The sequence below is a fragment of the Lathyrus oleraceus genome, chromosome 2, assembly GCF_024323335.1.
Source record: "Lathyrus oleraceus cultivar Zhongwan6 chromosome 2, CAAS_Psat_ZW6_1.0, whole genome shotgun sequence".
NCBI classification, from domain to species: domain Eukaryota; kingdom Viridiplantae; phylum Streptophyta; class Magnoliopsida; order Fabales; family Fabaceae; genus Lathyrus; species Lathyrus oleraceus.
Window position 1 is genome coordinate 334,634,549 of NC_066580.1, and position 14,488 is coordinate 334,649,036.

The 14,488-nt window shown below is 34.7% G+C and overlaps 1 protein-coding gene across 1 annotated transcript; it reads right to left on the reverse strand.

The window, feature by feature from the left end:
* Positions 1-316: 316 nt before the first annotated feature.
* Positions 317-14,223, reverse strand: LOC127123100 (alpha-L-arabinofuranosidase 1). The gene is made up of 18 exons (XM_051053357.1): positions 14,100-14,223; positions 7,890-8,014; positions 7,733-7,787; positions 7,545-7,559; positions 5,501-5,528; positions 3,043-3,210; positions 2,833-2,955; positions 2,555-2,706; positions 2,362-2,433; positions 2,082-2,227; positions 1,908-2,006; positions 1,536-1,799; positions 1,319-1,390; positions 1,090-1,193; positions 939-995; positions 659-842; positions 447-573; positions 317-414 (listed from the first exon to the last, which is right to left on the reverse strand). The coding sequence occupies exons 1-18, from the start codon at positions 14,221-14,223 to the stop codon at positions 317-319; spliced, it is 2,013 nt and encodes a 670-aa protein (XP_050909314.1).
* Positions 14,224-14,488: the final 265 nt, after the last annotated feature.

Sequence of the window (14,488 nt, forward strand, 5' to 3'; positions counted from 1 at the left end):
CTTCTAGATCCGTGCCATAGTCTAACATTTTGAAGGTAACAAAACTTTCCCTTTATTTATTTTCTATAACCACATCTCTACGGGTCACCATATTTTAATTTTTATTATATATCTAAAGATTGTAATGTGTTGTTGTCTCCATTTAGTTTTAATGTATCAAACTTTTTTTTGGCTTAAGTACATTTTTTTATTGATTTTGATATTAAAATTCATAAATAAAAAGAAATAGAAGTATATAAAATGCATATGGATGGTAAACCGAGAAATACTTTAGGTAATAGAAATAAAAATGTACAAATTTATTTCATTTACTCCTTTAAATTAATAAATCAAATGATGTAACAGAATAAGGAGCAAGTTCAACATTCATGTCATTGCTTGCATTTTCAAGTGAAGCTCTTTTGGGTACAATCTGTACATATACAAAATGAAACAAAATCATGTATTAGAATTTTCATCCATTTTATTTAAAGATGTAAGCATCATTTTTGATGAACCAGATCGTTGCACATTTGATTTTAAATTATTTATTAAAACCTCTAAATTTTCAATTGAGCTTCCAAAGTTTACTACATGCAATAAGTGCATAATTAAATAATTAATAATTAAATACTTTAAATCAAAATATATTCCTTATAAAAAATTTGAGTTATTTTACCTTGACTTTTAGATAATTTTTCCCATCTTGAGAATTTGTATACTGAACAATCGAGCTAGAAGAATTGTAGAGAGTTGAATTAAGAAATATTGCTCCATTAGAATCAATGAAAAATTGTTGGAGCCAATAACTTGGAGTTCCATAATTTTGATAAGTGTTGAATACAATTGCATCTGGTATCCAACTGTTTCATATAAAAATATAAATTAAATAAATCATATATTTATTTCCATACATAAATAATAAATAATAAATAAATGATAAGAAATTAGAAAATTACTATTTGTCATTTGTGTTTACAAAGAGTGGTGCATAAGCAACCATGTTGACGACATCGCTGTAGAAAATTGAAAAATGATTAAAATTTAACTCAAAAAACACAAACTTTATAAATTAAATATCATAAAATTTTATATATAATAAAATCTAACATATTTTTTTCAAGTCCAATAAGAAATGCAGCTTCAGCCACAGCTGCATAAAGGCTTCCATTGCCTGCATCTTCCTTCCAAACAGCATACTCACTAACATATGCCTATAAATTGTAATTAATAAAACATGAGCAAATTTATATATCAATAATATTTTAAATGCCTATTTTACCTTCTAAAAAAATATAATTAATCATTTTTAAAAAAATAATTTTTTTAATAATAAAACCTTTGGACCGGATCGTGGTGCTTTATCGAATTTGGTATACTGGGAAAACATGTCCTTAGAATTTGTATAAATCTAACAATTGAAAAAAGTATTAGTAATAATGTAAGATACTAAACCTAAACTCAAATTTAATAATTATAAATAAATAATAATAATATTAATAGTAATAATAATAAATTGAAAAAACAATTAATAATTAAATCAGCAATATTATTACATGAAAATCATAAAGGTCTGCAGGATGATTTAATGGATATTGAGAACCATCACAATTTGAGATAATTTGAATATCAGGATATCTATCTTTTATAGCTTTATAGAACTCGAGATAATTTCCTTGATAGTTATGTTTACCACAATCTTCATTCCCAACTCCAACATATCTCAAATCAAATGACTTTGGATGTCCCATGGAAGCTCTAAGAGAACCCCATTTTGATTCTGGAGAACCTCTAGCAAACTCAATACCATCTAGAGCTTCCTAATAATTAATGATCAAAAAGTATAAATAACAATTAAATAATTAATTAATTAATTAAAAATATAAATATAATCTAGATAATAAAAAATAATATTAAGAAAATTATACTTGTACAAATGGTGAAATTGCAGACGTATTAATTTCATAATGATGACTAATACCATTATTAAACACCCATATTGGATATGCACCAAGATCCTCTGATAACTGTTTAACAAACAAAAAAAAAAAATTTAATTTAATAAAAATACAATTAATATTTAAAAATAGAAAAAAAATTACTTGAAGCCCTTCAAAATAACCAAATTCATCATCGGTCCAATACTTCCATATATCATTATAGTGGCCAAGTCTCTCTTCCCATGCTCCAACTGTATCTTTCCACCTAAATGCATATTTAAGGTAATCTCCTTCAACATAACAACCACCTATATAAAAAAATATAATATATATTTATCACTTAATAAAAAATTTAATAAAAAAAAGATGGAAAAGAATAAAAAAGATTCATTAAAAAAATAATTATTCGCAGTGATTCCAACTCAATATTATTGTATCATACCTGGGAATCTAAAAGTTTTTGGCTTTAAATCTGCCACCATTTGAAAAATGTCATTTCGAAAACCATGACCTTGTTGTGTCCAATGTGTCCAATAATGATTAATGAGATTCCTGACATGTGCCTTATAAAAGAGAAAAAATTAAATAATCTAAGAATAAATAAATATAAATATAATTTTATGCATAATATACCTTATATGTATCTAAAGGCATGGCTGAGATTTGATCTAACCATAATACTCCTTTTTTGTTTGTTGTTATTTGTAGGTTCGAATTGTGATTAGTGCTTTTGGCTTCAAGAATTATTTCCATCTTACTCCACTTTGTAGCATTAACTCCAGAAGCTCTGATGTTGATTCATTAATAACTTAATAATTAGTTTAATTTTGTTTCACAATAATAAAATTAATGAACTTTTATTAATGAACAAGACGTTGTTTCAAAAAAATAATTAAAGAAATAGAATTATAACCTTATTTTGGTTGAAGCTAATTTGACACCATTATCAGATCCAACAAATGAAATTTGTAAATTAATTCGACCAAGTGATCTAACATAGAATACTACTTTATATTTCTTCCCTTCCTCGATATTCTGATTATATAAAACATTGTAAAAAATATTATGAATACCTTTAATTTTTCATATGATAAATAAAATGTTGTATTAATTGATACTCATCATTCCCCAAAAACCAGGATTGGAAATACCAACACCACCACGTGGACAAGATTTTCTATGACAAAGAACATCCATACGTAATGCAATTTTATTACGCTCAAAACAAGAAGAACGTTCCGTTGATACAATAATGGATGATTGATTTTCTCCAATAATTGTCCACGGATCACTACGCCAAAAACTGGAATAGACAGCGCACCTTAGAGGGCGCTTTATTACAAAAACGCACTCTAAAGTGAAGCGAAAAAATAAGGAGTGAACAACTGGAATAGACAGCGCACTTTAGAAGGCGCTTTTGTAATAAAGCGCCCTCTAAGGTGAAGCGAAAAAATAAGGAGGAGATAGAGGGACAACAATACAGGGCGCTTTTTAGAAAGCGCCCTCTAAGGTTACCCTTAGAGGGTGCTTTTAAAAAAGCGCTCTATAAGTCCATGTGCATTTCCAGTTTATAAAGCGCTTTTGGAAAGCCTTAGAGAGCGCTTTCATAAGCGCCCTCTTAGGCCCCCTTTAGAGGGCGCTTTTTTTCCACAAGCGCCATCTAAGGTCCCCTTTAGTAAACATTAAAATTATAACATACTGCGCGTTTTGTTATTTCACTCTCTGTTATTTTCGTTCTTTTTCACGTTAGGGTTCTCACTGCTATGATTTTCGCTACTTCTAAGGCGTTCTCCTTCCACCTCTGTTAGATCTACGATGTTTCCTCCTTCTATTAATTCGTTGTTAGTTGTTCGATTTTGACACCATAGGTATTTTTCTAATCTTCATATTACTTGGTTTCTCTTCTGACGTTCGCTATTGTTCATTTTTGGTTTCATTTTTCTTGGTTCATACATTTATTGAGTATTCTCAACAATATATTTTGTGTTGCAATGCTAGCAATGGAGACTAGGCATTATGGGTTAAATTTCACCAACTGTTCCATTTGTTTCTCGATGTAGAAAAAGGAGGCAGCAATATCTAAAACACCTTCTACCAATCAAAGGTACACTATGCAGCTTATGAGTGTATTTATTCTAGCATACATAGCGTAGCTAGTAACTTAAGAAGTTTAGGTATGGACGTTATTTGATAGAGTAAATTAGAGTCGACTATTCTTCTGTTAGCTTTCAGTTAGACCATTATACAATTCTACATATATATTTTCTAGTCAATGTTTATCTTTTGTAAAAACTATATGATGATATATAACTATGCTACAAATTAGTGCATACCACTAATGCTTAATGCATGGTTCATACATTCTCATGCTATTGAAGTCAGAGATATCTGAAAATGTTGAGAAACTAACTCAATAAACGAAAATTGTTTTGGTTTTGGGTTGTTGTTGGAGACATGAATGCCCTGCACAGAGACTAACTCAATAAAGCGAAATGGTTTTGTCTCATCCCATTTTTGGTTTCTCTTCTGAAATTGTTTTTTGTTTATTCTAATTAGTAATGGATAATACATGGATGTCTTCCAATCGATTGTCGAGAGAGTACGAGAATGGGGTATCAGAATTCGTTAAGTTTGTCGTTGCGCACGCCGAAGACCCTAGTAGAATGATATGTCCTTGCTTGGGTTGTTGTTATGGGAAACGGGTTGACGCAGTTCAGTTGACATCGCATCTAATGAGGCATGGAATTGATCGAAGTTATACATGTTGGAATTTGCATGGTGAGAAAAGTAACGAGAATGTTGAACCGGGGGATAGTACGACCTATGCCTCAAACTATAGTGGCGCAGATACATACGATTGTGATCGAGTTGAAGAGATTGCAGAAGCACTTGAAGGAGATCTTAAGGATTGTCCCGAAATGTTTGAGAGGTTGGTAAGTGATGCAGAGAAACCTTTGTATGATGGTTGCACTAAATTCACAAGATTGTCTGCGGTATTAAAGTTGTACAACTTAAAGGCGGGCAATGGATGGTCGATTAAAAGTTTCACAGAGTTATTAGCCCTTTTGAAAGATATGCTTCCTGAGGATAATGTTCTTCCCAATCGAACATATGAGACCAAAAAGATGTTGTGCTCTATTGGCATGAGCTATGATAAGATACATGCATGTCCAAACGATTGCGTTTTGTTTCGAAATGAGTATGCATCGTTAAATGAGTGTCCTAAATGCGGTGTCTCGCGATATAAGAACAAGTTGTCTCCAGCAAAAGTCTTGTGGTATTTTCCTGTTATTCTGAGATTTAGACGCATGTTTCGTAGTGAAACCGATTCAAGACACTTGACCTGGCATACAGATGAAAGAATTATAGATGGAAAGTATCGACATCCGGCAGATTCACCACAGTGGTTGAAAATTGATAATGATTATCCTGAATTTGGAGAAGAATCAAGAAACCTTCGCTTGGCATTATCTACTGATGGAATGAACCCACACGGTATCCACAGTATCTCACACAGTACATGGCCTATGATTATTATGATTTATAACCTACCTCCATGGCTATGTATGAAGCGTAAGTACATGATGTTGTCTATGTTGATTTCTGGACCTAAACAACCAGGGAATGACATAGACGTGTACTTGAAGCCCTTAATCGAAGATTTAAAGATTTTGTGGGAGACCGGTGTGGAGGTTTATGATGGATATAGGAAAGAAAGTTTCAACTTGAGGGCGATGTTGTTTGGCACAATTAATGATTTTCCAGCATATGGAAATCTATCAGGGTATAGCAAAAAAGGTCAATGTGCGTGTCCTATTTATGAAGATAAAACAGATTGGAAGCGCTTGGAGTTTGGTCAGAAGAATGTCTTTCTCGGTCATCGGAGATTCTTAAATTCAAATCATCACTACCGTGGATGGAGAAAGGCGTTCAATGGAGAGAGAGAACAAGGCAGAGCTCCACCTATATTGACGGGTGATCAAATTTTTGAAAAGGTGAAAGATTTGGATACTCAGTTTGGCAAGCCTTTTGCCCACACACTTGTCAAAAGTGGGTCGAAGAAGAGGTCGTTTTTTTTTGAATTGCCGTATTGGAAGTCCTTGTATGTGAGACATTTTCTTGATGTTATGCATATTGAAAAAAAATGTATTTGAAAGTGTTATTGGCACGTTACTCAATATACAAGGAAAGTCTAAGGATGGCCTTAAGGCAAGAAAGGACTTGATAGCGATGGGAATAAGAACTGAATTAGGACCCCAAATTTGCAAATCTGTCGTATTTTGGTGTTATCGAGCGCATTTGGGTGTTTGATTATGAGAAGTTTCAGATTCCTATATTTGGTTGCAAGTGGGTTGAAAATAATAACGACATTCGAATGGATAAGTCAGGATTTTTGCAAGTGGATCTTAATAGGGTGGGATACAAAGATGAGTCTTTTATTCTAGCCTCTCAAGCTAGACAAGTGTTCTATGTCAATGATCCGAAAAGTACGAAATGGTCTATAGTTCTTTTTTCCAACAAAGTAATTGATGAAAACACTGGAGATCAAGGTGATATTGATGTTGAGATTGAATGGTTTACCAGAAATGATCAAGATGAGAATATTATATCAAATTATTCATATATTAGAAATGATCATAATAAGGGTATTTGGATCAATCCAACCGTCCGTGTTGTTAAGAGACATGTAGAACATATTCCAACAAAGAAAAGAAAGAGAATTTAGTGAAAAAGGTATAGGTCAAATGATTTTAATTGTTTTCTTTATTACAGGTAAAATGGCTTTTATTACAGCAAATCGAGTCAGTTGCATAAAAAAAAAAGGTATAAACACAATTATATGATATTTATGCATAGAAAATGTTAATTCTTGATCTTATACTTCACCTAACTAATTTTATGATATTTTAGGTTCATGCTATTGATATTGAACAAAAAGAGGTTGTTGCTAAGAAGACTGCTGCTAGCAAAAAAACATACATCTCAGAGATGCTTTTGCTACTTAGTTTTATTTCTTTTTAAGTTATGAATTGGTTGTATATTTAGAATCTTTAGAAGTTAAACGATTATATATCAGTGGATTGTTGTATATGTATGGATTGTTGTATATAAGGCTTGTTGAATGCAATGTGTGAAAAAGGGCTTCAAATTATACAGTTTTAGGTGTACTGCTTCAATATACAGGTTGTCTAAAATAAATAAAAAATATAGCGTTTTTTTAAAAAAAAATTTAAATAACCACCCACTTTAGAGGGCGCTTTCCAAAATAAGCGCCCTCTAAACCCTTTAAATTTCCACTTTAGAGGGAGCTTTCCAGTAAAAGCGCCCTCTAAACCCTTAAAAGTTTCCACTTTAGAGGGCGCTTTCCAGTAAAAGCGCCCTCTAAACCCTTAAAAGTTTCCACTTTAGAGGGCGCTTTCTTTAAAAAGCGCCCTCTAAAGTGGCCCTTAAAGGGCTTAAAGAGCCACTTTAGAGAGCGCTTTCACCAGGAAAAAAAGCGATGTCTTTACCTATGCCAGCGCCAGATTAGAGGGCGCTTTAAAGCGCTGTTATAGGCCAAAAAAAGCGCCCTCTTTTCCCTTATTTGGCATAGTGGATAAATATTTGAGGTCCCATTAATGGAACCTTCTGCTTCAAAACCTGAAACATTAATTTACAAAAGATATAATATAATGCAATAGATCTAACAGTTGAAAAAATATTAAAATGGAAAAAAAATTACTAACATAAATTTTCAAAGAAAATACATGAAATTTGTCTCTTATTAGAAAAATAAATTCAAAGGTGAATTTTTTCTGTGAGAATATATATACCTCGATTATTCACAAGTTCTGCCCATAATCCTCCAGCTCCCGCATGATTAATCTCCTGAAAAAATATATATTACATCAATGTATTATAAGATAACACTACCATAGTACTTTATCTGGAATCATCAAATTTATTAAAGTATATTGAACTGTAGTTTACTTCAAAAAATGCTCCAAAAAATGTATCTGGAATAAGCCTTCCAGAACCAGCATCAATTACTAGTTTTGATGTGATCTCATTGGCATTAACACCATAGTGGCATGTAGAAATAACCAAAAACACGCCTAAATATAAAATAAAATAAGTGAGAGAACTTAAGAAAGACATTGTAAATTTGTAATGTATTTTTGTTAAGGAAGAACAATCTATAAATTGAAGATAGTGATAAGGATGATGAGTTGTTAACAATATAATATATAAGTTGGATGTTTTCTATTTTTAAATTAGATTGTTATGTACTAACGTGTAAAATATTCTCATCATACCTCATAATGGATTATTGTGCAACTCTGTCAATAAACAATTAATATATATATTATTTGTACATCTATTTCATAAATGGGACATCTTTCCCCATCCATCACTTGTCTTTCAGGTATGAACACGGTACGAACTTAATTCACTATTGGAATATCTTTCCCCTCCTACTACCTCTAACATGTTCTAGACACGGGTCACTAAATCAATTATCGAATGGAACATCTCTCCACTTCCAATATCTCTTACATGAGCTAGACACTTTAATATATATTATATTTCCTTCCCTGGTCACCATTTATCATAGTCAGACTCGATTCATAGATGCAAATGTCATTCACTCTCGACTATTTTTGAAAGCTTTGGGCATCTATAAAGCCATAATATTCCTCGCACAGTTCTAAAAAAAATTCCTTCAAAATTGATAGGTCGTCACATATACCAACTAGGGTATTCTCTAGTTCCCTAATATCACATTCTTTACCGACCATTTACAACACATACCGACTAGGGCTTCTATCGTGTCTGAATGTCATGTATCTAGGTTAATTCCCCTTTGTAAACCTAGTTTTATCTCACATTCTTTCACTAGCCTACTAGGGTTCGCATATTAACCAATTAGACCAATAAGAGTTTATACTTTCAAAGCTTATCTAATTATGGTGTATGCTTTTATCGACTTACCTATTAGGGCTTTATTCATGCATATAAATTTTAGTCACAATTAGTCGTGAATGAGGCATAAAAGTATGTTAACACATCCTAAGTACATGTCATTGCACCATAGCCACACAACTAAGGCACACAAGTGAAAATCATCAAAGTTACATAAGGTGTAGTCAGTTACACTAAAGGTGTTACACTAACTCTTTGTCCCAAAAATATGCAAATTTTAGAGATGGTAACCGATTACACTTTTGGTGTAACCGGTTACACCAACTTGTTGTTTCATAAAAAAAATGAGTTTTCAGGGGTGGTAATTGAATACACCAAAAGTGCAATCAGTTACACCTGCAAATGTTTTCTAAATTTCCCAAAATCCATCAATTTTTGATACAAACCACAACTAACATATTACATGCATTAATTCTCATCAATTATAATACATGAAAAATGTTTAGAGGTGAAAACTTGTCATCACTCAACAAGATCATATATTTCATACTCGAGATCTTTATTGCATATGCAAGCTTCATCTATGAACATATGATGAACACCCTTAACACCTTAAGCCCATCAAGGATTCATGAAATTTTAGATTAACAACATAGATTGCAACAAATTCACAGTAATCATATTCTCCCACATACATGCTTCTTTACAGTCTATCAATCCACATTCCATGAAATTTCCCTAACCCTGACATGCAATTTCCTATAAAGGAATATTCCCCCAAAGTGATAACTACCTAGATCCCCACCTTTAAGCTAATGAAACCTTAGCTTTGAGATTGATGATGATGATCTTGGGTGTTAGAAACTTCCACTATTTTCCTTGCATTCAAGGTTCCAACCAAGATTCTCAAGAGTTTGATGAATTGTGGAAATGATGATGAAAATTTATGATTAAAAGTTTCCTTGTTGCTTTTTCTTCAAGAAACTACAATTTCTTCACATATGCAAGTTGAATTGAAGAAGTTGAGCAAGAACTTTTCCTGTTACTTCCTGAAGGAACTCGCCTCTTTATCTATCTTTATCTATCTTTCTCAAAATTTGATTTAAAAGATAGAATGTAAGTAAAAAAATGAGGGATTCTTATTTCATTTTTCCATAGAGAGTTCACATGCACAAAGATTTAATTACCCTTGTAATCCATTATAATTCACTATTGACAATGTTGATATCTTAATCGTGGTTTGAAAAACTTAATTAGGGTTCATCTCCTCATTAACAAGAGATTAAACCAATAATAGGCAATGATCATGTCATTATAGAACATACGCCATTAAATCATCCCCCTTAATTAAACAATTTTCTTCAAATTTAGAGATTGACATGAACAAATGAAGGTACAAATCTTGCATCTCCGATTCCAGTTCCCACGTGGCCTCGTCCCGGTGTGATTCTTCCTAAAGGATTTTAACGATGTGGGTTTATTTCTTCCTTAACTCTTAGATGGCGCAGTCCATTATACGTCGTGGTTGAGGTTGGAAGAAGAGAACAAATTTTACTCAACCATGTACGGAAAAATAAGTAGAAGCGAATCCATAATGAATTAGGATGAATTGGTAACCCTCTCTTATGCACTTCCCCTATAATCGATCATCTCAAATCAGAATCATTTGGTACACAAACCCTCTAGTTAAATAGGAGAATTACATCCATGTGTTGATTGAAACTAAAATAATCAAACCTATGTTAGACTATGGCATGGATCTAGAAGGGGGGGGGGGGGGGGGGTTGAATAGATCCCAATTAAAAAAAACTAAGTCGGCGCTACCAACTAAAAATTGGTTTTGAAAAATTGTTTTAAGTGCGGAAGCGGCCGAGGAAAATATAGTCTAAAAACGAACTTTTATTGGAAAACCGGATATGCGTCAAGCCTATGGATTAGTGACAATGTGGAATAAGAATCACTAAACTAGTCACACAATCAATGATTTGTTTCACTTACTAGGATTCCTAGTTCCAATGATTCAAAGATCAAATTAAACTAGATACACAATTAAGATAATTTTGGTTTAGGCAAATTATCAAACACTTGGTGTGTAGAAACACTCCAAGTGATATTTATGTTGAGTAAGTGATTCCAATTAATTTAGTACAATATCCTATTGTACTTTGGATTCAAAAACAGAGTTTTAATCTCTTACTCAATTAATATCAAGGTTCGACAAAAGTGCTTATACTAAAATCACTTGATTTTTTAAGCTGAAAACAATTATGCAGAAAATTAAAGAAGGCAAGGATTTGATGAGGCAGTTCCCCCGTCGTCCTCGCTTCGGGGTACGTCTGCCCCCAATTCTAAAACTAGAATTGAGATGATTTAATAGATATCACCTGTTGAATTTAACCATTTATACAAGGATTGCAAAGCAAAAATACAACAGAGCTCTCAAGATGTTGAATGTTGCTTCCACTCCTTGTTCCTTGATTCAAGATGAATCAAGCCCTTCGATTGTTGTTTATAGACCTCCGATTCCAGCCCCTTTATTGAATAACCCTCGGCCTGGCTGATCTCAACCACAACAGATCGAACCCGAATTCTTCCCTTCTATTTCACTGAATCCGCTACTAAACTGATGAAGACTTCCTCTTCTCAATCACCTTCGCTCAGCTGAAACTTGATGAAGCAATTCGTCCAAAAAACCCCCAAACATAAACCAGTCTTGGAGGACAAAACCCTAAAGGTTTTATTCAAGAAAAAACCTGTCACAAGCTTCAACCCGAACCGGATTCACCAATCACGGCTTCGAACCTTATCACCTTTAACCAATCACAAAGCACTTCAAAAATGGTTGTGTGTAGTTGATGTGTTGTGAGATGTTGAAGATGAAGATGATGAATCTTGGACACCTGTTTCACTTTTTCTTGTTTCCTTGAACACTTGAAATCAATTTGACAAATGTTAGTTGATACAAGTAATTAACTGCTATATATAGTAACCAACTTACCAACCAAAATTAACAGTTTTTCAAACAGAGTGGAAAGTCTTCAAAAATTGAATTTGCGCACGAGCGGTCGACCATAGCAGGTCTATGCGTCGATGCATGACCTGCAATTTTGGATAGACTGAAAAATGCTTCAGTATGCGTCGACCATAGGTCGGTGTGCGCTGACCCGTGGGAAAATGAAAGTTTCATGCGCCGACCCTGTGGTCGACTCAAGTCTTCCATGCGCTGACCCGTGGCCAACTGCACTATGCCATGCGCCGACCTGTGGTCGACTCAAGGCATCATGCGCTGACCAATCACCAACTGGTCTATGTTATGCGCTGACCCGTGGTTCATGCGCTGACCCTTGTGGTCGACTCAAACCCTGCAAATTTGCAAAAATTCATGTTTTTGTGATTTTCATGCATTGTGTCATGATCACATTTTATCCACATATGTTGTATGAAATATAGCAGTTTTAGATGAGCATAGAAAAGGATATGTTGCATTTGTTTTGTAGAAGTGGAATCGACAATGCCGATTCATCCATGGTGGTCATTTGTCATCATCGAAACCTATGATTGTATGTTGTATGACAATTTGCCTTTACATACTCCCCCTTTTTGAGGATGACAACTTGTGTAAAGCCAATGAGACAAACACATGCAATATTTACACACATTATGCACACTCCCCCTTTCTTTTGTAATCTAAGGCTATCTGCAAAATCGATTGTTAACTGTTGTGAATATTTTGGCTGCTTGTACCTCTTCTCCCCCTTTGACAACATCAAAAAGAGAAAAGGAACGATAATCAACGTAACAAAAAATTCAACAGGAAATAACAATATCAGATAAAAATATCACACCAAATATCATTACTAAACGATAATCATTAATTAAAAGAAGATAAACATTAAAATTGATTTGCACAAACAAGCATAACAGAAAAATGAATACAGTCAAACAACAAACAATTTCAGATGCATATGCAGTCCTATGTCCTAATGGTGTCGTCCTTGATGGTAACATATATTCGGGTTTCTGTAGGGGTCAGCCAGAGACGATATTTGTTCAGCAATACCGCCTAGATACTTGATACCCCCGTCGACCGACCGTTCCTGGTGTTCAAACGTTTCGGTAAACGCTGCATACCGTTCATTCAAGCTTGTAGAGAGGTTATCGAGCCGCTCATTTTGTGCTTGAAGTTGGCTGCTAATATGAGCATAGCGCTCATCCTGAGTTTGCATGAAGGATTGTTGAGCCAGCTGCATATTTCGCATCATATCCAACAGTTCGAAAGAGTTTGCGTGCCGTGGAGGAGACGGAGGAGATTCTTTATCGCCATAGTGATACGGCTGGTAGAATTGGCGTTGTGTTGACCAACCCGTATGTTGCCATTCATCCCAGCCACCCTGGTTGGGGGCATCTTCTTCAGTTGAATGTGAATACTGAACCCAAGCGGAGTTTGAGTAGTCGTGAGTGTTAACTTGTGGAGAACCATCATCTCCACCATGCTGATCAAAGGCTTGTCCTACTCCCTCTTCTTCATTTTCCTCTTCGTCTTCTTCTTCACTTTCGTCACTTTCATCATCTTCTTCAACAGTCGTGGGAACATACCCTCTGCGAACAAATTTGTAGACTCTCCGCTCATCACACCAAAAATATCCCATCATAGACAAAGTTTTTGGGATGAACACTTTGTCTGAGGAAATGGGGGTATAAGGGAAGGACGGATGATTAACGTCGGTTGCAGTAAGGACCTCTTGAATAAAAGATCCGTAGGCAAGAGCCGTTCCTCGTCCGGAGTCACGTAGACTGAACATCCTACTGGCAATGTAGTAGGGCCAGTTGATTTTCCACTTATTTTTCAGAATGTATATGAGATGAACCTCAGCCTGTTCAACTCTGGAAAGACCACCCTTCTTAGGTCTCAGGATGCGTGAGACAATCCACTAGAGAATCCGCTCTCCTGTTTTCAGCTTGCCGGCAGTGACAATTCGTTGGAACGCATCACTGTTCACAATCTGATCAGGGTAGGGTCGTTTCAGCATGTCGTTCAACGCGCTCTTAAACTCGTAACCTTCTTTCTCGTGCTGATCCTTGAGTGAAACTTGTGCCCACGGAATTTGTCATGAAGGCAGGCGTAGAACACGCGGACCAGGTCTTCGCTATATTTGGCATTGCATTCCAGGAATTTGACAATGCCGTGGTATTGTAGCAGAGACATGATTTCCACGAGATGCATCCGTTTTGCAGTGAGTTGGTAGAATGCATGTTGTCGCACAATTCCTCTCTTACCAATATCTTTGTTGAAGGAATCGACGAGAGCCGGTGGAACTAGCGATACGACGGAAATGGGTAGAGATGCAAAGGATGGTTCTCGTGATCTCTTTCCGGTAGGTCTGCGGGATGAGGAAGCCATTGGAAATGAATTTGGAGCTTTGTGTGTGGGTAGAGAGTGAAGCTTGGTGAAGGTTTTGAGAATGATTGTCAAGAAGGAAGTTTACCCTTTTTGTAGATGGGGATTTAGGGTTTTGGGAAGAGGAGAGACCAAGAGACAATAGGCACTAGCTAGATGCAACTTACAATGTAATGAGTTGAATGCACAATGAATTCAAATTTGAAATGGTAAAAGCTTGGGAAGTTTGACGGTTTTCTGCAGAGAAAAACTGAGTTTTCGTGCGATG

Coding starts and splice junctions, on each gene's coding strand:
- LOC127123100 (XM_051053357.1), bottom strand. CDS start 14,223: ATGGCTTCCTCATCCCGCAGACCTACCGGAAAGAGATCACGAGAACCA. Junction 2,707..2,832: donor TTAGCTTCAACCAAAATAAG/GTTATAATTCTA, acceptor AATCAACATCAG/AGCTTCTGGAGTTAATGCTA. Junction 574..658: donor AAAATTATCTAAAAGTCAAG/GTAAAATAACTC, acceptor CACTTATTGCAT/GTAGTAAACTTTGGAAGCTC.